Here is a 20,027-nt window from a genome sequence, read left to right as displayed (position 1 = left end):
TTCCACAAATTGCCAGGAACTGGCTCGGCTATTTCTGGCAGTGTCATACCAGTGAATGCAGAGGTGGCTGCAGTTGCGCAGGTCGCTCTCCATTCACCGTTATGGGACTTGTGGGAAAAGCTGCGCTCGGCTACTTTCAAAACCTCCACAGCGATGAATGGAGAATATGCTGCCCATGTAAATTGTAGGCTCCGTTCTCTATATAGGAGTAGGTCCCAGAGGTGGGACCCGCACCTGACATTGATTGCATATCCTACTGATATGGATCAGTGCCCCAGATAGACCAACCCCTTTAATTGATTTTTTATTTTATTTTTAAATAAATAAATAAAAAATCTAAAAAAGGCACACAACTTGTCAACCAAGTCTGTACCTCCACCCTAGTGTCCATTTTGGCACTGCATTTCTCATGTCCTAGTTATTTTAATTACAACATGTCTTATGTGCAGCTTGGGACCAAGACCCAAGAGAGAAGCTAACCTCCTGCTATGTATGCATAATAGCAGTGTCGAGACATATGGGCTCAAAACTATTTCATTAAATTTGCACTAAGAAGTGAACCTCTCCTATTATATATGTAAAGCTAGAGAAAGAGGCGGAGCATAGGCTGCTCAGTAGACAATCTGTCTCAGCTCCACCTTCAACAATGGAGAGAACCAGGAGGAATGAGAATTCTTTAGGGTAGGTTCACATCTGCGGCAGAGGTTCTGTTAAGGGCCTCCGTCACAGATTTTGGCAAAAATATAGGACAATATAATGCAGCAAACTGCTCTATTCTGTCCATCAGAATGGTAGACTCCATAATGGAAAGAAATCGTGGATCCAGACCTCCCCCCCCCCCCCTTTGTTTTTCTGCTCTTTTGGTTGATTTTCATGGGATTTTACCATACACTACACACACTTCACTAGGCAGCAGTACGCCGACTTACATCCACCAGCCACTCTTCACATAATGACTGCAGCTAATCACTCTTTTGATGAGCAACATCCACCCTTGTCAGGGATCAGAGGTCAAGCCATCCCTGTTGTCCCTTCCGTTGTCCAACAATCATCTCCCCTCCTCCCAGACATAAAGCCTTGTAAATTACTGACATCTTTATGCCTCAAACACAAAGCCCCAAGTGGTTTGGCAGCTGCACCCCCAGGAATCAAGGTGCAAATGCACTAGTCAGAACAACAACTATTTTTGGATAAAAGCCAAGAAATGAAAAAGATATAAACACTATGGAGATCGTTCCACAGGAAACAGAAAAAAAAAAAAAAAAAAAGCAAACTGACACATAACTGAGTGTCTGCTGTAATCTTGTAAAATCTTACAAAATGTGTAGACCAGATGTTATAATCAATGTCATCGCTTTTAATTTTTTTATTGTGAATTTCTTTTTGATCTGAGAAAAATAGCTGCATCTCCTGGACAGACCGTGGCTCGTCTGATCTGAACTCGCAGCGCTAGTCATTTATGATGCTGTCAGTTCCTGCCCGACCGCAGGTCTACTGATGATGCGACCACAGAGCATAGACCCACAGTCCACCAGGAACTGACATCATGGATCACTATGGTGTCAGAGATGCCACAGGTACACAGACTGCACACAGCCGTCTGACACCGAAACTTTGACCAACTGTGTTTCCAAACAGAAGGAACATATACAAGAGTAGAAAGAATTAAGGTGGATTGAGACGTGCAGATGCTCATTCCCAACAATCTTCCTATGTAGAGGTGCTGCAGATCACCCAATGAACCAGTGTTCGTGCTGGCAAGTAAATCATCATTATTGGGCAGCAATCCCTCACCCTTAAGGCTTTTGAACACAACCGTATTTATTTTGCGAAAAAATATGGATTGACAACTGTGTGCATTCTGTACTTTGCGGAACGGAACAGCTGGCCCCTAATAGAACAGTACTATCCTTGTCCGTTATGCGGACAATAATAGGAAAAGTTCTATCTTTTAGCGGAACGTACAGTACAGACCAAAAGTTTGGACACACCTTCTCATTCAAAAGAGTTTTCTTTATTTTCATGACTATGAAAATTGTAGATTCACACTGAAGGCATCAAAACTATGAATTAACACATGTGGCATTATATACATAACAAAAAGTGTGAAACAACTCAAAATATGTCATATTCTAGGTTCTTCAAAGTAGCCACCTTTTGCTTTGATTACTGCTTTGCACACTCTTGGCATTCTCTTGATGAGCTTCAAGAGGTAGTCATCTGAAATGGTCTTCCAACAGTCTTGAAGGAGTTCCCAGAGATGCTTAGCACTTGTTGGCCCTTTTGCCTTCACTCTGCTCGATTGGTTTCAGGTCCGGTGACTGTGGAGGCCAGGTCATCTGGCGCAGCACCCCATCACTCTCCTTCATGGTCAAATAGCCCTTACACAGCCTGGTGGTGTGTTTGGGGTCATTGTCCTGTTGAAAAATAAATGATGGTCCAACTAAACGCAAACCGGATGGAATAACATGCCGCTGCAAGATGCTGTGGTAGCCATGATGGTTCAGTATGCCTTCAATTTTGAATAAATCCACAACATTGTCACCAGCAAAGCACCCCCACACCATCACACCTCCTCCATGCTTCACGGTGGGAACCAGGCATGTAGAGTCCATCCGTTCAACTTTTCTGCGTCGCACAAAGCCACGGTGGTTGGAACCAAAGATTTAAAATTTGGACTCATCAGACCAAAGCACAGATTTCCACTGGTCTAATGTCTATTCCTTGTGTTCTTTAGCCCAAATAAGTCTCTTCTGCTTGTTGCCTGTCCTTAGCAGTGGTTTCCTAGCAGATATTCTACCATGAAGGCCTGATTCACACAGTCTACTCTTAACAGTTGTTCTAGAGATGTGTCTGCTGCTAGAACTCTGTGTGGCATTGACCTGGTCTCTAATCTGAGCTGCTGTTAACCTGCGATTTCTGAAGCTGGTGACTCGGATGAACTTATCCTCCGCAGCAGAGGTGACTCTTGGTCTTCCTTTCCTGGGGCGGTCCGCATGTGAGCCAGTTTCTTTGTAGCGCTTGATGGTTTTTGTGATTGCACTTGGGGACACTTTCAAAGTTTACCCAATTTTTCGGACTGACCGACCTTCATTTCTTAAAGTAATGATGGCTGCTTTTTTCTTGCCATAATACAAATTCTAACAGTCTATTCAGCAGGACTATCAGCTGTGTATTCACCAGACTTCTCCACAACGCAACTAATGGTCCCAACCCCATTTATAAGGCAAGAAATCCCACTTATTAAACCTGACTGGGCACACCTGTGAAGTGAAAACCATTTCAGGTGACTACCTCTTGAAGCTCATCAAGAGAATGCCAAGAGTGTGCAAAGCAGTAATGAAAGCAAAAGGTGGCTACTTTGAAGAACCTAGAATATGACATATTTTCAGTTGTTTCACACTTTTTTGTTATGTATATAATTCCACATGTGTTAATTCATAGTTTTGATGCCTTCAGTGTGAATCTACAATTTTCATAGTTATGAAAATAAAGAAAACTCTTTGAATGAGAAGGTGTGTCCAAACTTTTGGTCTGTACTGTATATACGGAAATACGAAAACGGAATGCACACGGAGTACCTTCCTTTTTTAGCGAACCCATAGAAATGGAAAAAAAAATAAAAACACGGAACGGACACAGAAAGAAAATTAAGCTCGTGTGCAAGAGGCCTTATACTGTGAGGGATTGCTAGCATATGCCCCCATTGTCTTATAGACAGGGGTCCCACCGCTGGGACCCGCAACTACTGTATATCGAGAACGAAACCCCGCAAGGTGGTGGCTGGAGGACTCCAGTCCGACCACCACCAAGCCGGCTCCCCATAGAAGTAAATAGGAGCGTACCGCGATTGCTCGGTTCCCACTCCCATTCATTTCTATGGGGCTGACAGAAATAGCTGACCAAGCGCTCGGCTATTTTTGCCGGCCCCATAGAACATGAACAGTGGGCGGCTGTACATGCGCAGTGTGCACTCTTTCACTTGCGGGGATCTGTTTTCAATATAGAACAATGGGGGCATATCCTAGCGATATGCCCCCATTGTCCATGATGGGACAGCCCCTTTAATGCTTCCTGAATCACGTGCTAGACTCGCTAGAGCCTTATATTTGTATTTTTCTTGCAATAAAAAATAAACAAAAAAAAAACTAATGTTAGGCAGATGTCATTAAGGAGAATGCTATAAAAATGGGCCCACTGGCTTATGGGGTTTGTGTGTCATGCAGCCATTTTTCATTGCCTAAATATAGCCTTAGGCTGGCCATACAGATTAAAAGTCTACCAGCCGAATGCTCATTCAACCCTCTCATACACAGGAGGTGAGAGAAGCTATATACACATTTATCTAACACTACAGACCCCGCTACAAGCCTGATCTACAAACAGAGATATAAAACACAAAGTAGGAGGAAAGCCACGTGTGAAGAGCTGATGGTTTGGGAAAAAGAAGTAAAACCAGATTCTATGGAAGCGTGATGGACTATGCCTTACTATGGCCAGTTGGTCAGGCTAAACTGGTCTCTCAATCCATTTAAAGTGTCTAAGGGTCGCATACCCAGCATGTGGCAGCTTGTAATGAAGGAGTTGCTGCTAATAAATACCAAACCTTAACCCCTCGTTTACCATTATATTCTTAATAAGGCAAGCACACAAAAGGATGAAAGAAGAACAAGATTTATTGCACGGTTGATACAAGAATGATTGAGAGTTCGCAAAACCAACGAAGTGATCCACACATTCATGTTTAAGCCCTTAATGACCAGGCCTGAAAGGGCCTTAATGAGTGGAAAAAACTGTTTTTTGCCTCTCTGCATTCCAGCAGCGATAAATTTGGGGATTTTTTTTCTTCATTCATGTGGCTGTATGAGGCCTTGTTTGATTATGTTGACTGTTATATTATTTTCTTGGAGCTGTTTTTGGGGTACATTTAAATTACAGTGTAAATTGAAGTTCAGATTTGCGCTATTTCAATATTCTGTTCTGTCAGGGGAACAGAAGAAAAAAAATCCATTATAAACCCCATTTGCTTGAAAGGCTTATCTTGAGCTCAGTTTGTTAGCTCTGTTAGGTTCCAGTTACTTGACAGTAGAAAAAGCCTTGCGTTTTGTGCGGATCCGTCAAGATAATACAACAGTCTGCATCCGTTCAGAACGGATCCGTTTGTATTATCTTTAACAAAGCCAAGACGGATCAGTCTTTAACACCATTAAAAGTCAATAGAGGACAGATCCGTTTTCTATTGTGCCAGATTGTGTCAGTTAAAACGGATCCGTCCCCATTGACTTATATTGTGTGTCAGGACAAATCCATTTGGCTACGCTTTGTCAGGCGGACAGAAAAACCCTGCAGGCAGCGTTTTGGTGTCCGCCTCCAGAGTGGAATAGTGACTGAACGGAGGCAAACTGATGCCTTCTGAGCGGATCCTTTTCCATTCAGAATGCATTAGGGCAAAACTGATCAAAACGAGATTGTGAAAGTAGCCCAAGTCCTACTTTTATTCCCCCCAAAAGATAGTAGAAACGACTGAAAAGTGCTTTTCCACACTAAACCAGATACATTGGGCCAGATTTATCACGACTGACAGCTCACTCCACTTTCACATATGGCTAAAGTCAGTTTTAGCCAAGTCAGATTTATGATCGGCCCTTTAAGACTGTAACAAATGTGGTTTGACGGTAGCAGTTTATCCGTCAGTAAGCAGCTTTACGAAAAGTCGCACTTTTTTTTAAGAAAAAGTCGCATGTTCTATTAAAAAGTCTCAGAAGATAAGCATGGTCCTCACTGGAGTGAAATTGTGACTTTTAAAATAGTCCCAATAGTAAATCTGTCTAGAGATTCATTTACATAAGAAAACACGCCCACTTTCAGAAAACTGGCGAGCATAGTGCAGAGCAGAAAAAAGTCGCAAATTTGTGCGCAGATTTAGCGTTTGGGACTTTTTCACTCCATTATTCTGACCTGAGCTAATGATAAATCTGGCCCATTGACTCCATGTTATTTTAGCCATGTTCGTAATAATGTGTAGTTTTTTTCTGTGGGTGCACAAACATTAATATTTTATACTAACTGCTTCTTTTTATTTTTGTTGACTCATTTACCTTTGTTGTTACATTATTGATACAAACTCCCATTGTGGCGTTATTATTTTACAACTTTAATATAAACCTATAATACACCTGTATGATAATACATCATACTCAGTAAGGGAATTTATTAAGACTTTTCTTATGCCAGTCTTAATACATTGGCACAGGATATAACAAAATTATTACAGACTTTATTCTACTAATGTAACTTTTTTTTTTCTGACTTATCTGCTTTTCTAGAAGACTTCCCTCCCTTTGTGTGGGCAGGCAGCCGCTCATCGAGCACCTGCATCTCCCCAGGATGTATTGCAGTTAGCTCTGGTCAACCCTCCTTCCTCCTCTGCATAGAAAATAGTCCCTCATATACAGCCCCAGATAAATACAATATAATATACTTCTCTATGAGATCACTACACCAGCACTGAAGTGATGCGAGCAGGGAAGCCCACCACTAAATGCAGGAGAAGCTGGACCAGTAGGATAACCAAGACAGGAGGCAGTACCAGAAAGATGATATGTACATAAAAATAAGAACAATATTTTTACTTATATTGCAATAATAGGCCCTTTGAGAGGAGCATGCCTTTTAATTTCAGATTATCTTGGGAGGACCATGCACCGGAAAATTACATCTATACCAGGAAGGGGCTGGTGCAAGTATTGTTAAATTGGTCAGGCTATGTAGTCCCCACGCTACTGTACCAAGTGTGGCATCATCAGCGGAAAGGTTTCATTTATTTATTTTTTTACACTCTCCCCATCTCCAAATCGGGCAACTTGGACATGGAGGTCACAGACCATGGCAATCAGAGGTAATAGCCAGGACAAAGAGGTACTCCGGCACGCCTTTAACCCCACCCCTACAACAGCGACATCAAGACAGTGGCCAGTCGTTCAAGAAGTTTGAAATGCTCAAGAGGCAAATTCAATTGCACGAGGGGGGGGGGGGGGACCACACACCCCCCTACATAAAGCTGACTAGGACCACAAAAGAGCACTGCTTGTGAGAGAGTATGGAAGCAGTCTCGTCGTGCCTCCGCCATTCTGGGTGGTTTCATACGAGAGACTGAAGCTCGTTGACAAAACCAAGGGGCAGATTTACTAATCCCGTCTAAAATTCAGACAACACAAATATGGCAGTCAGAAGATACGCTAAATTCATCAGAGCAGCGCACATGGCATGACAGTCTTACACCAACTCAAGGGCAGTGTATTCTAGTGCACCTATTCATGTAACCATTTATTCCATATATCATTCCGCTTCCACAAACTTTACCATCTGGTGTAGGATTTCTCTGTGGCATTTGTGGTCCGCTGCGGGCATCCTCCACTGTATGCATTTTTTGCCTGGGATCGCCCTTAGAAACAGACCAAAAACGCAGTATCTGCTCCCCCGAGTATAAATGCACACCTGTATTTGGGGGTTGAGCATTTCCTGCCTTTTGAGACCACGTATTTTTGTCACTTAAACAGTGTATTCTCACCCACTTTGCTGATCGTGTAAGGCTAAATGCACACGATTAGGATTGCGTGATGATTTTACACGCGGAAAATCCGCACCGTAGGTCATGTACATTGTATTCTATGAGAATTGGAAATTCTCAATGCACACGATGCAGATTTTTCCCGCACAGACTTTGACCTGTGGTGTGGATTTTAAAAACTGCAGCATGTCAATTTATTTTATTTTTCCTGACTGGATTTTCTCCATTCACTTAGTAAAATCACATGCAAATCCGCACCAATTGATGCTCATTGACCGCACGAATTTGCTTGCAAACAGCTGCGGATTCTCCGCACATCAATCCTGAACGTGTGGATGTACCCTAAAAGGTTGGGGATATGTCTGCCACTTATGAACGTATCCTCAAACGGCATAAAAAAATATTTAAATTTGGTGAGTTTACTAATCTACTTTGTCAGGCCTCCTTTCATAGACAATTCACAAAAGTTTCTAAAAAGCATAAGTGGATAAAACTATTAATAAATGAATGGCACGCTGTATATACGTAAGAATTCTGACTCAGTTTGATTGGCAACCCCTCCCCCGTGTTTTTTCTGGTTTCAATTTAGACTGCTTGCCTTTCTGGTTCTACTCGTTTGCAAAGCACTACCAAAGGAGATGCAGGTCAGCACAGATGAGCTTTTAGATGATTAGATAGCACCCATATCTACACTGTGAAGGCACAAATTACTGAAAGGTGTTGTCCTCCGGATAGGTGAAAAATATGAGATAGCTGGGGAATGACCGCTGGGACTCCAAGATCACGAGAACATGACCACAGCTCCATTAACGGTCTATAGGACTGCCGAAACAGTGCATGGTTGTCTCATGGAGACCACTTAAGAACTGGCTAATCCCAATGCATCCATTAAGATTCTTTCAATTTCAAGAGGCTTTCACTATTCAAATAGAAGGTCCTAGAAATACGACATTTGGATTTATTACTCAAATGGATACAGAATTGCACATGCGGCACATTTATTAATGGCTTTAGACGCTTTATGAACCTCACAACACTTGGTCTAGAAATGGTCTAGAAAAAGTGACATGGCTTCAGAAATCAGATTAATTAGGGAACCTTAAAAGGGGTTACCCAAACTATAAAACATGCCCCCAATTCCCAGGCCCCTCATATAGATTATACTTACCCTGCTCCCCGCACAGCCGCCATTTCATCTTCCTGTCGTGCGGATCAAAACATCCGGCAACAGGGAAAGTAGCCAATAGCAGGCTGCGATGGGGAGATGCAGCGGCGGCTGTGCGGGGAATCAGTAGCGACGCGGGGGGCATGTTTTATAGTTTGGATAACCCCTTTAAATTGGTGTAACTTCTGGCTGCCTCTAAGTTTATGCGGTCTATGTTAGCATTAGTAAATGTGTCCCAGTGTTTTGTTCAAATAATATATGGCATTAACAGGGTTTAGGTCATCCAAGAAGGGGTCCAAGATCAAAGACCGTTGCTGCCGGAAACGACAGTGTGGTGGATGGTTGATACACAGTGTAGTTTCTAGCACCGGCGTACTGCAGCTCAGCACCCACTATCCTAGTGTGGCCACTACACAGTAGATGGCTACCCAAAACAGCTGACTAGTGGGTGTGCTTGGTGTCAGACCCCACCAATCTGATACAAATGACCTAACCTGAGGATGGACCACCAATATGCAAGTCAAGGAAAACCTCTAAATGAAGGAATAAAGCTGCCGTCAGCCACCACTAGGGGGAGCTGTGGAGACAGACAGCAGTAAACTACCAAGACAGGAGAAAGTTGAGCGACTAGGAAAACTTGTAAAGGTTTTCAATATACCTTTATTCAAATACCAGAAAACTCCTTAAAGGCCCCATTCACTAAGTGGCAGGGTATGTAGGGCATACAGCGGGGATCTAATAGCACTTACTATTTTTTCTGGGCGCCGCTCCATTCGCCCGCTGTGGCCCCCTATTAAATTCTCCCACCCAGTATGCTAATTTTCGCAGGAGACTGCCCCGTTTCTCAATGGGCGTCTCCTGCTCCCTGGCTGTGAGCTGTCCAATCACAGCAGAGCACATCACAGCCAGGGAGAAGGAGACGCCCATTGAGGAAACGGGGCAGTCTCCTCCTCCCTGTTTCAATGCGAAAATTAGCATACAGGGCGGGAGAATTTAACTGGGACCACAGTGGGCAAACGGAGTGCTATTAGATCCCTGCTGTATGCCCTACATACCCTGATGCTTAGTTTATTTAGTCTGGACCCATGAAAGGTCCTCTTTAAAGTGATACTATGGTTTAAAGAGTTCTACCAAAACTTGCAGTTCATAAGCTCAAAAGTAACTGAAATGCAAGTCCACCACAACTTTCTCTGTTCTGTACATATAGGTTTTACTTGCAAATAAATGCATCCAGGAAATAAAGTATGTGTAGGAAGTTTCCACCTCCAACTCAACTTTCATCTACAATATACGATTGGTTTTTTAACGTTCCAATGCTTCAAAAATAGTTTATATATGATTGTCCTAAATAACGTGCAACATCCTCAGCACAGACAATCACACGGTAACTCATTTCCAAGGCAGGGGGGAGTATGGCCATGGTCACAAGGCAGTATTTTAGTCAGTATTTTCCACTCCTGATTTTGGCTTACAAATACTGACCAAAATACTGTGAAGGTAGCCTCACACCTGACTGCAGGATCAGACGACAAGGTCTTTTTGTAGTCTGTAACCATGGAGACGTTTAGGCCTGCATAGGTGCTGTATACACAAATCGTACGCCATTTGTAATCAGGATTTGCAAAGTTGCTTTGTTTTGGACAATGCCGACTATCGTGATATTGAAATGGATCAAAAATAAGTGCAGCGGCCTGCAGCAATCAGAAGCAGGGATGGGATGGGGACCACCTGCAGCAATCAGAAGCAGAAGCAGAGATGGGATGGGGACCACCTGCAGCAATCAGAAGCAGAGATGGGATGGGGACCACCTGCAGCAATCAGAAGCAGAGATGGGATGGGGACCACCTGCAGCAATCAGAAGCAGAGATGGGATGGGGACCACCTGCAGCAATCAGAAGCAGAGATGGGATGGGGACCACCTGCAGCAATCAGAAGCAGAGATGGGATGGGGACCACCTGAAGAGCTGAGCAGGGCAATGTTTGATTTTTTTTTTTATCTTATAACATTTACTGTAGCTAGTTTAATTTCTTGAACACTTGGATAATCCCTTTAAACTTTCTAGCTTTTATTTCCATCAGTCTAAAGCAATACAGGACCAGTGGGGGAACTACTCCTTTAAAGGAAGCCCCTTACTTAAAACTGATGAGGAATGCCAATATGTCCTTGCATCCCATAGTCAGAAAAGCCCCTCTGCGTACAGCAAAACGGAGCACTATGCAGTGCATTTTCGGGGGGGGGGGGGGGGGGGGGGAGGAGATCATCCACATTCTGTACAGCAATCTCAAAGTGTAGTTACCACACAATAAACTAGCCTGAAATTGACCTGCATTGCAGATTTGTAATTCGCTGCATGTCAGCTGGTGCAGAAGATTCTCACACTTTGCAACACATGCATACTTGGCCATAGAATTCTTGCAAAATCTACAGCAATTAATCCAATACAAAAAATCTGCCCCTTGTTGCTGTATCCTTAAAGGGGTTGTCCCAACTTGCCATTTCCAGGGCGAAATGGGAATAAGCCCGGGTCCCAGGTTGCCAGGCTTATGGAACAGCGTAGCAGAACAACTATAACTCCAGGCGTTACAGAAGTAGTACAGCTCGTTTTACTACGCTGTTTGCACAGCTCTCATTTACTACAATGGGAGTTACAGTGGAGGGCCTGCACTCCCATAGCCCCGCTACCTGGGGACAGCGCCTAGTCTCATCTTGCCGCCGGACAAACCCTTTACCGTTGGTCACAGATTGCTGGAGAATCCCTCACTTTCTTATGTGAACTGAGCACAATAGAGACCTCAGGTAAATAACAAAAAGAAGTTTTATTTTTTTCCCTCATTTCTATTTTCAATGTGATAAATGCAGCGCCATGAAAGAAAGACGCTTACAAATGAAAATAGCCATTAAAGGGGATGTCCAGGTTTCTTCTTTATTTGCACCCCAAAACTACCTGTGCAGGAATTCACATTTACCTCCTCCCTGCAGTTCTGTTCAGGCGTCTCTTTAATGGACTTCCAGTCCCCAGTCAACTTCCACATGAACGTGGCCACCACAGCCAATCACTGGCCTCAGGGCGGACAAGTCCCCAAGTGGCACGCGACCCAGCACAGACGTACCGCTTGGGGACATGTCGGGCATGTGGCTCTGTCCATATGGAAGTTGACAGATGGGGACAGGAAGCCCAGTGGAGAGAACTTAGGACATGGAATTGTGCAGTGGGGAGCATGCAAGTATGGAGGAGGGGAAGGGGCGGGGGCAAATAAAAAAAATGGAAAACCCCTTTAAGCTGCCTGTTTGAAAATATTTAGTCACCTAAAAAAGGGTTTTTTTTCTCCTCCATTTGCTGCATAACGTACTTTATTGCAGTGTAATAAGAGAACTGCTTGCACACATGACAGGTGTAGCAGAGTTAACAGTCACACTTGGTAAGTTATCACATCTAGTTAATGTGTTTTGACTATGACTTAACTCTGTAAATTTGATGCAATTCTATGCAAATGCAGCAGAATTAAAGGGGTATTCCCATCTCAGACAGTGGGGGCATATTGCTAGGATAGGCCACCATTGTCTGAACAGGTGCCGGTCCCAAAGTGAAGGACGGAGCAACACGCTTTTGTGGCCCGTTTCCATTCACTTCAATGGGGTCGACAGAAATAGCCAAGCCAGCACTTGGCTATTATTAGCAGCCCCATAGAAATGATTGGAGGGTAGCCGAACAGGCACGGTGCGCCCTCCTTGACTTTGCTGGCTCGGTTTTTACGAGAAAGGTGCGGGTCCCACCTACATTGGGGGCATATACTAGCGATATTGCCCCATTGTCTCAGATGGAAATACCCCTTTAACAATCACAACTAGATAAAGCGTTATGATTGTGACTTAACTCTGCTACATCTGTAGATGTTCTTGGATAAACAAAATTGGGTTTCCATGTTTGTACAAGCATTTCAGAAATATGTATTATTTACAATGGATGAATATCTTACCGTCTTAATGTGCTCCTCCATATTTTGCTTTGGATGTTTGGAGGGTGAAGGATTACTGTTTTCATCTTGGGGCTCCTCTTTCACCGCAATATGTCGCTGACCAAGGTTCCCTTGTGGATTAGGAGTGACTATTCCCTGCTGCTCCCTCTGAGCCTGTAGATACTTCTGCGCCAACGTGGATGACTGACCTTCCCTGCGATCACCATCTTCCTCATATGAGTCTCCATCACTTTCATCGTCATCTTCCATGTCCTCGTCTTCATCTGGATCACTAGCCGCATGTGGAGGTGCCATGGGCGGGCGGGCCTTAGCAGCTGACAAATTAGCAGGACCAGGTGCTGATTTAATCATATGCTGTGATGCCAGCTGCTGGGCATACAGCAGTTGTGTTTCTCTTATCTGTCTCTCCCGCTCCTCCATGCTGCGGGCAGCTTGCTTTTGTTGCCTCTGCAGTTGCTCCATCACAGCCTCTAATTTCATGCCCTGCTTGGCATGCATTTGTGAGCTGCCCGAGAGGGCAGGATTTAATCCACTTGGCATTAGTGAGGGCTACAACCAGGGAAGAATGAATGGGTAAAAAACAAAAAAAAAAAGACATTATCAAATGTTATTCCATATTTTCTAAAATAGTAATCATTTAATAAATGCGCAAAACCAGAGAAATATCTGTGTCTTGACGCTTTTTGCAAACGTCAACCCAGGATGGCAAAACCATCGCAGGGCCAAGGACCACTGTAAAGCCAACGGACCTTAAATCATATATGATCATATAGCGGCCAAAAACCATTTCTGTAATCAGCTTTTATTAAAAATGTTGATCTGTTTGGCTCCTGCAGCCTGCTTGTATTACAATACATAGCACGCGGCTCAATGACGATCAGTGTCAATTCTGTCATACGAGCTGAATCCACCTTTGATATGAGCTCAGGAGAAGACATGAGTGGCTGGACCCCAAACTAGCAAACAGCTTGTCTGATGGAATTGACACTGATCGGCATAGAGCAGGTTGCTGCATAGTGTAATATAGTCAGGCTGCAGAAGGCAAATGAGTCAAAGATCTTAATAAAAAACTATTTACAAAACCGGTGATCATTAGGCAGCTACTTTCATACTTGTGGCAGAGTAATCTGGCAAGCATCTCCGTCGCCGAAACTGCCTTCCGGATCCAGCAATCTGCATGCAAACGGACAGCTTTTGTAGACTGATCTGGATCACAAATGCATTGCAAGTACGAATCCGTCCTTCCGTTATAAGTTTTTTCACCTTTTTAAAGGTCTGCGCATGCGCAGACCGGAAGGACAGATCCGGCATTTTTAATGCTGGATCTGGCACTATTGCATTTCAATGTAAAGGCATTCCGGACGGAGATAAAACCGCAGAATGCGGTGGTATTATCTCCGTCCTAAAAAGTCCAAAAGATTGAACTGAAGATTTCCTGATGCATCCAGAACGGATTTCTCTCCATTCAGAAGGCATAGGGATAAAACTGATCAGTTATTTTCCGGTATAGAGCACCTAGGACGGAACTCTATGCCGGAAAAGAAAACCGCTAGCGTGAAAGTACCCTTATACGTGGCCATCAGTAAAATGAAATGATCCAAAGGCGTCCATGCTTCAACCATGACAAGAAAACCCCAAAATGGCATGCGCGGAGATGATGAAATGCTCTCTGGCCACTATAATCACCTGGCTATATACAGTCCTGCATCATATACATGGTACAGATGTTAACGGCATGGGCCATGCAGGCAGAGGTTCACCCTACAGACCACCCAGATGCACCCGCTTACACCACTAGAAGACGCAGATATCAGCATTGACATTAAATGCCGCAGACAACAGAATTATTGGATGTAATTGGGTCGGAGGAGCATTTCCCTAAATCTCTGCTCAGACTGGCACCAAAGCCTCCCAATTTGTAACCGGTTACGGCTTTGGTTTTAAAGGACCCTGACTGGGACTAGATGTGGGTAAAATAGAGCAGCATGCATGTTGGAAGGAGGGACTGCTGCCTTCTCCCAGGAGAAATATCACAATGAAGTGCAGAAAGTTTTCTGTAAAACACATTACAGAAAGTGCAGAGGAGCCCCTTGTATAGACCGTATGCGCATGTGGGGGCTTCTAGGGGACAATTCATACACCGAGTGCACATGTGGGAACGCAGATCCCAAGTGTGATCCTATGGGTATATCCGCCGATAGAGCACGCAGCGGATGCCCTGGACTGCAGGGGGCCGTACAGGGCGGTGAGGTGACAGTGCCCCGGTAGGGTGCAGCACTGCACGGTCAGGCGGCACAGGTCGCCAAGGTGCGGTGTGTTTGTGTGTAGTGACCCCCGCCCTCCTCCTCCCCACTACGACCCTCGCCATCTGCCCTGGGCGCACGCTGTGTGCACGGGCTCCCACTCACCATAGACTCTCTCCCGCAGCCGGCCTTCTCCACCATCCCGTCAGTATGCAGGCCTTTCGGCACCGCACTCTCCTGTAACCACTAAGCCGCCCGCCCCGGCTTCCCCTCCGTTTCCGTCTCACTCCAACCTCCAGGCTCTACTAGGCCCCTCCCGATACAGCGAGCTATTCGTCTGACGTCATGGCGCACATCGCAACGGCAGCACGTTTTCCAGGCAGCCACGCGCATGGGCGACTGACCACTGGAGGCCATATTGATCCACCCAAAATAGAAGCCTGTAGTAACGAGAGCTGCTTGGTCAGTGGGGACCTGTGTGCACGATCTTAGGAGAAGCCCGCAAGACTAGTCCTCAGGAGACGCAGAAGTGAAGAATATACTTCTTCAACATGTATTCATATAGATTAGTGTATGTGAAGTATAAATGTCCGCCATATTGGTACACCTAGATAGTGAGCCACTGTACTGACCATGCTAAATGTTCAGGATATTATACATTATCTTACAGTCCGCTTTTAATGTTTGTTTTTTTCTATATTTTTTGCAGGACTTAAGGGCACTTTCACACTAGCGTTTTTCTTTTCCGGCACTGAGTTCTGTCACAGAGGCTCTATACCAGAAAAGAACGGATCGGTTAAATCCCCATGCATTCTGAATGGAGAGCAATCCGTTTGGGATGCATCAGGACGTCTTCAGTTCAGTCTTTTTGACTGATCAAGCAAAAGGTAAAACCACAGCATGCTATGGTTTTATCTCCGGCCAAAAAGACTGAAGGCTTGCCTGAATGCCAGTGGATCCAGTATTTTTTTCTATAGGATTGTATTAGTGCCGGATCCGGCATTCAAAATACCCGAATTCTGGATGCACAGACTGGAAAAAATAAATGCCGGATCCGTTTTGCCGGATGACACCGGAAAAACGGATCCGACATTTCAATGCATTTTTCTGACTGATCAGGCATACGTTCTGCCGGATCCTGCAGGCAGTTCCGGCGACGGAACTGCTTGCCGGATCACTTTGGCGCAAGTGTGAAAGTAGCCTTAGTGATACATGTGTGTTAGAATTTATGTATAAATAGCAATTCCCTACCATAACCTTCTGAATAGAATAATTTTAAAAGTGTGCTGCTCATACAAGAATGGATTTAGGATCCACAAAGTTGCCCTTTAGGAGCTATTAGCTGACTACAGGCGTTTATGTAATTTAATAGTATGCAGCAATTCGTGGTAAACCGCATAATGTTTTTGCAATATGTTTCTTGGCCACATGGCAATGACTGCAGTCCATGGCACAACAGCTACACAAAGTTTTATTTTAAAGGGCATGCCATAAATGTCGAATAAGTGCAGGTCCCATCTCTGGGACCAACTGCTATCTGGTGGCTGTGCATGCATATCTCTTTCCATTCACTTTAATAGGACTTCCAATAATAGCTGAGCATGCTTACTGAGCTATTTTCGGGAGACCTATTTAAGTGAATGGAGAGAACCATGCATGCACGGCTACCTTTCCATTCCTGGTGGCACACAGTGAGACCCCATTCTTCATATAGGTTCAAGACCCACCTTTGGGACCCGCTCCTATCGGACATTTATGGCGTGTACTGTAGATACGTTATACGTTTCCAAATGGGGATAACTAACTACAGAGTGATGTCTGCAGTCCACAAGATTGCGTGCAATTCAATATATACCTTTGAACTTTAATTGTATTACAATAGATACAATAGTAATAATCTGTTACAGGCTGTGAGTGTGCCAACCATCCAGTTTGAGCTTTGAGGTGTTATCCTGGCAGTCCCCTGTTTTTCACCCTTTAACACCTATACAGAGATCTGTCCTTCGCTGCAGAGGAGCCACCAGGCTGCTACCTCTTGGAATAGTTCTGGTGCAGTTGACTGTTGGGGTCAGAGACACCAGTGCAAAGCACTGAGGAGTAAGGCAATACACATAGTCAGTAAACAGGCAGAGGTCAGGGCAGTGTAGGAAGGCGCAAGGGACCGTCGTGGATGGAAGGTATGTGTCACCAAGGTTCCTGGCCTCGGGGAAGTAAGAGTCGGTATTTTATGTGTCAGCAGCAGCTATTGCTAATTGACACCTTGAGAGTTAGTATGGCTGTCATAGCTGATCGGGGACGGCTCTTACTGGGAGTAGTCAAAGTGTTGGGTGGGTGGCTACTCCCTATGTTCCAGGCTGGGTTTTGCCAGGCATAAAAAACAGCCAGCACTGCCAGGTGTGTGGATTTACCTCCCTCTGACAGTGGAGCTCAGGAGTCTGTGTGCTGTGAACTGAGGGCTGTGCTGGGATTTGAGGTTTGAGCCAGGCTGGAGGACTCGGGCCCCTCTAAAGGTGAACAGGCCGCCTATGGACTTGATGAGGCTGAACTGCTAACAGGGTGTGAATTAACACCCAGGAGAAAAGGTGACTTTTATTCTTTATGGACTTTCCCTGTGTGTGAACAAACACCAAGCCACCTCGGTTTTGTGATACAGCTTATCTGCATTTTGTTATACATCCATGTGTGAATAAACACCTCTGATTCAAGAACTATGTACTTTGCCTCTGTACTGCATCAGCTATTACTACCAGAGCGAATCCTCACAATTGGTAGAGGATGCGGGCAATAGCAGTGAGGCTGGCGTGAACGGCGAAATATTTTTTTGTTTGCATTTTTGGGGACGGTTGTATGTCATACATCAAACCAGAGGTATTACAACCCGTGTCCCACTACAAAATGGAGGCTGTTGTGAAGGCCTTCATGGAGGATAATCTGCAGCAGCGAAAGACAAACCTGCAGCAACGCTAGGCTAACAAGCAGCAGCAAGATACCAACCAGTTGCTGCTACAACACGTGATGGCTTTGCAGACAGCAGGAGCAACCCCGAGTGTCCAAGATGACCGGAAGGCAGTTTGTGCGGCGATTCCTAAGACATCGCAGACGACATCGAACCCTACCTGGCGATGTACGAGAAAGTGGCCACATGGGAGAAGCTACCCAGAGACCAGTGGGCTGAGGTCGTCGCTCCGTTTCTGGCATCTGATTCCCAGTGGGTGTATTTCGACTTGCCGGACGAATAAGCGGCCAACTACCACAAAGTAAAGGGTGAGATTTTGGCAAGACTGGGGGTGAATGTGTTGGTCCGGGCCCAGCGGGTACATCAGTGGGGGCTTAAGCCGGCTGAGCCCGCGAGACCCCAGTATTATGACTTACTCCACCTTTTGCAAAAGTGTCTACAGCCTGATATTCTGAGTCCCATGGCTATGCTGGACAGAATATTGGCTGATATGTTCTGGAGGGCTTTGCCATCCCCTCTCCAGCAATGGATCGGCCAGGTCTCACCAGGTAAGTCCCTTGAGATGGTGGACCTAGTGAAAAGCTATGAGGCTACCCGGAATCTACAGGGGGGTATTTTGGGAGGGGGCAGTCAAATCCCATAAATCTCCACCCCAGACACGGCGACTTGTGCCAACCAAACCCACCCGAGATGTACCCCCTGTGGACCCGTCTCTGATAGTCTGCTGGTGGTGTCGGGAGCCTGGCCATGTACGAGCTGACTGTCCACATCAAGTGGAACCCATGGACACGAACTATGGCTTCCATCAGTTGTTAATTGCCAGGAAGCTGTGTGCAGTGGGTACCCAAGAAACTCTGAATCACTTGTGCCAGATGGAGGTATGAGACACTCCATCGGAGGCCCTGCTGGACTCAGGGAGTCTGGTGTCCCTAGTAAGGGCACCCCTGGTACGGTCCGCTCAGTATACTGGCCGGAAAGTCGGAGTCATGTGCATTCATGTGGACTTTAAAGACTATCCCACCGCCCTGGTGTCTCTAACCACAGAGGCCGGCAGGTGGACTCACGAAGTGGCAGTTGCCACAAACTTACACTACGAACTTATAACCGGGAGAGACTTTCCGGGTTTCCCGGCCTGCTACAAAAGTGACTGATACCCATGAGACACGGGAAACCCCAGCAGAGTGGCCTTGCTCCAGGGGGAGGCTATAACCCTGGGAACCCAAAGCCGAAGGGCCAGGGGTAGGGGGTGACCGCCATTTTGGTGGAAGAGGGGGAGACAACCCCACTGAGTGTAATGATGGGAAATGTGGAGGACTTGCCGCTGGGGCCTGAGCTGGCAGACCTCAATGTCTCCGGGGATAATTTTGGTACTGCACAACACTGGGACCCAACCCTATCCCGAACTTGGGAAAATGTATTAATAGTAGATGGTGAACCACAACAAGCTGGGGCAGAATTGGTGTTTTCCCGCTTTGTGGCTCATCAAGATATGTTATATCGGGTAAACCGGCTGCGGGGTAAACCCATTGAACAGTTAGTTGTACCCCAGACTTATCGCAAACTTTTGTTAGAGTTAGCCCACCAACATATTCTCGGGGGTCATCTGGGAATGCAGAAAACACAGGACCGGATACTAGAACGGTTTTACTGGCCCAATTGTTTAGGGAGGTGGATGAATTCTGTAAGTGTTGCCCGACCTGCCAGAGAACTAGCCCCCAGCACCTTTTCTGTAGTCCCTTGGTACATCTCCCAATCAGCGAGGTACCGTCTGAGCGAATCGCTATGGACCTCGTAGGCCCAGTACCGAAGTCCACTAGAGGACACCAACACATCTTGGTCGTCCTTGACTATGCCACTCGGTACCCAGAGGCGGTGCCACTGCGACATACATCGGCTAAACTTATAGCTAAGGAGCTAATGGAGAAGTTCTCCTGAGTGGGGCTACTTAAAGAGGTTTTGACTGACCAGGGGACCCCTTTTATGTCTAAGGTCATGAGGGAACTCTGTAAGTTGCTGGATATCAAACAGTTACGGACATCCGTGTACCATCCGCAAACGGACGGCCTGATTGAAAGGTTTAACAAAATATAAAAAACCATGTTAAAAAGGGTGGTG

General features: G+C 45.4%; 1 protein-coding gene across 2 annotated transcripts in view; it reads right to left on the bottom strand.

Moving 5' to 3' along the window:
* Window positions 1-15,257, bottom strand: part of ARID3B (AT-rich interaction domain 3B) — a 49,358-nt gene extending 34,101 nt beyond the window's left edge. For both annotated transcript variants that reach the window (XM_044279539.1, XM_044279540.1), the window contains exons 1-2: window positions 15,122-15,257; window positions 12,714-13,262 (exon numbers count right to left, since the gene is read on the bottom strand). In XM_044279539.1, the coding sequence (XP_044135474.1) occupies window positions 12,714-13,262; window positions 15,122-15,157 (585 nt within the window). In that variant the 5' untranslated portion in view covers window positions 15,158-15,257. The remainder of the gene's footprint in view (window positions 1-12,713; window positions 13,263-15,121) is intronic.
* Window positions 15,258-20,027: the final 4,770 nt, after the last annotated feature.

Source organism: Bufo gargarizans, chromosome 2 (assembly GCF_014858855.1).
Source record: "Bufo gargarizans isolate SCDJY-AF-19 chromosome 2, ASM1485885v1, whole genome shotgun sequence".
Classification (NCBI taxonomy): domain Eukaryota; kingdom Metazoa; phylum Chordata; class Amphibia; order Anura; family Bufonidae; genus Bufo; species Bufo gargarizans.
Note: the sequence above shows the minus strand (reverse complement) of the source record. Positions and strands in the feature narration are given on the sequence as shown.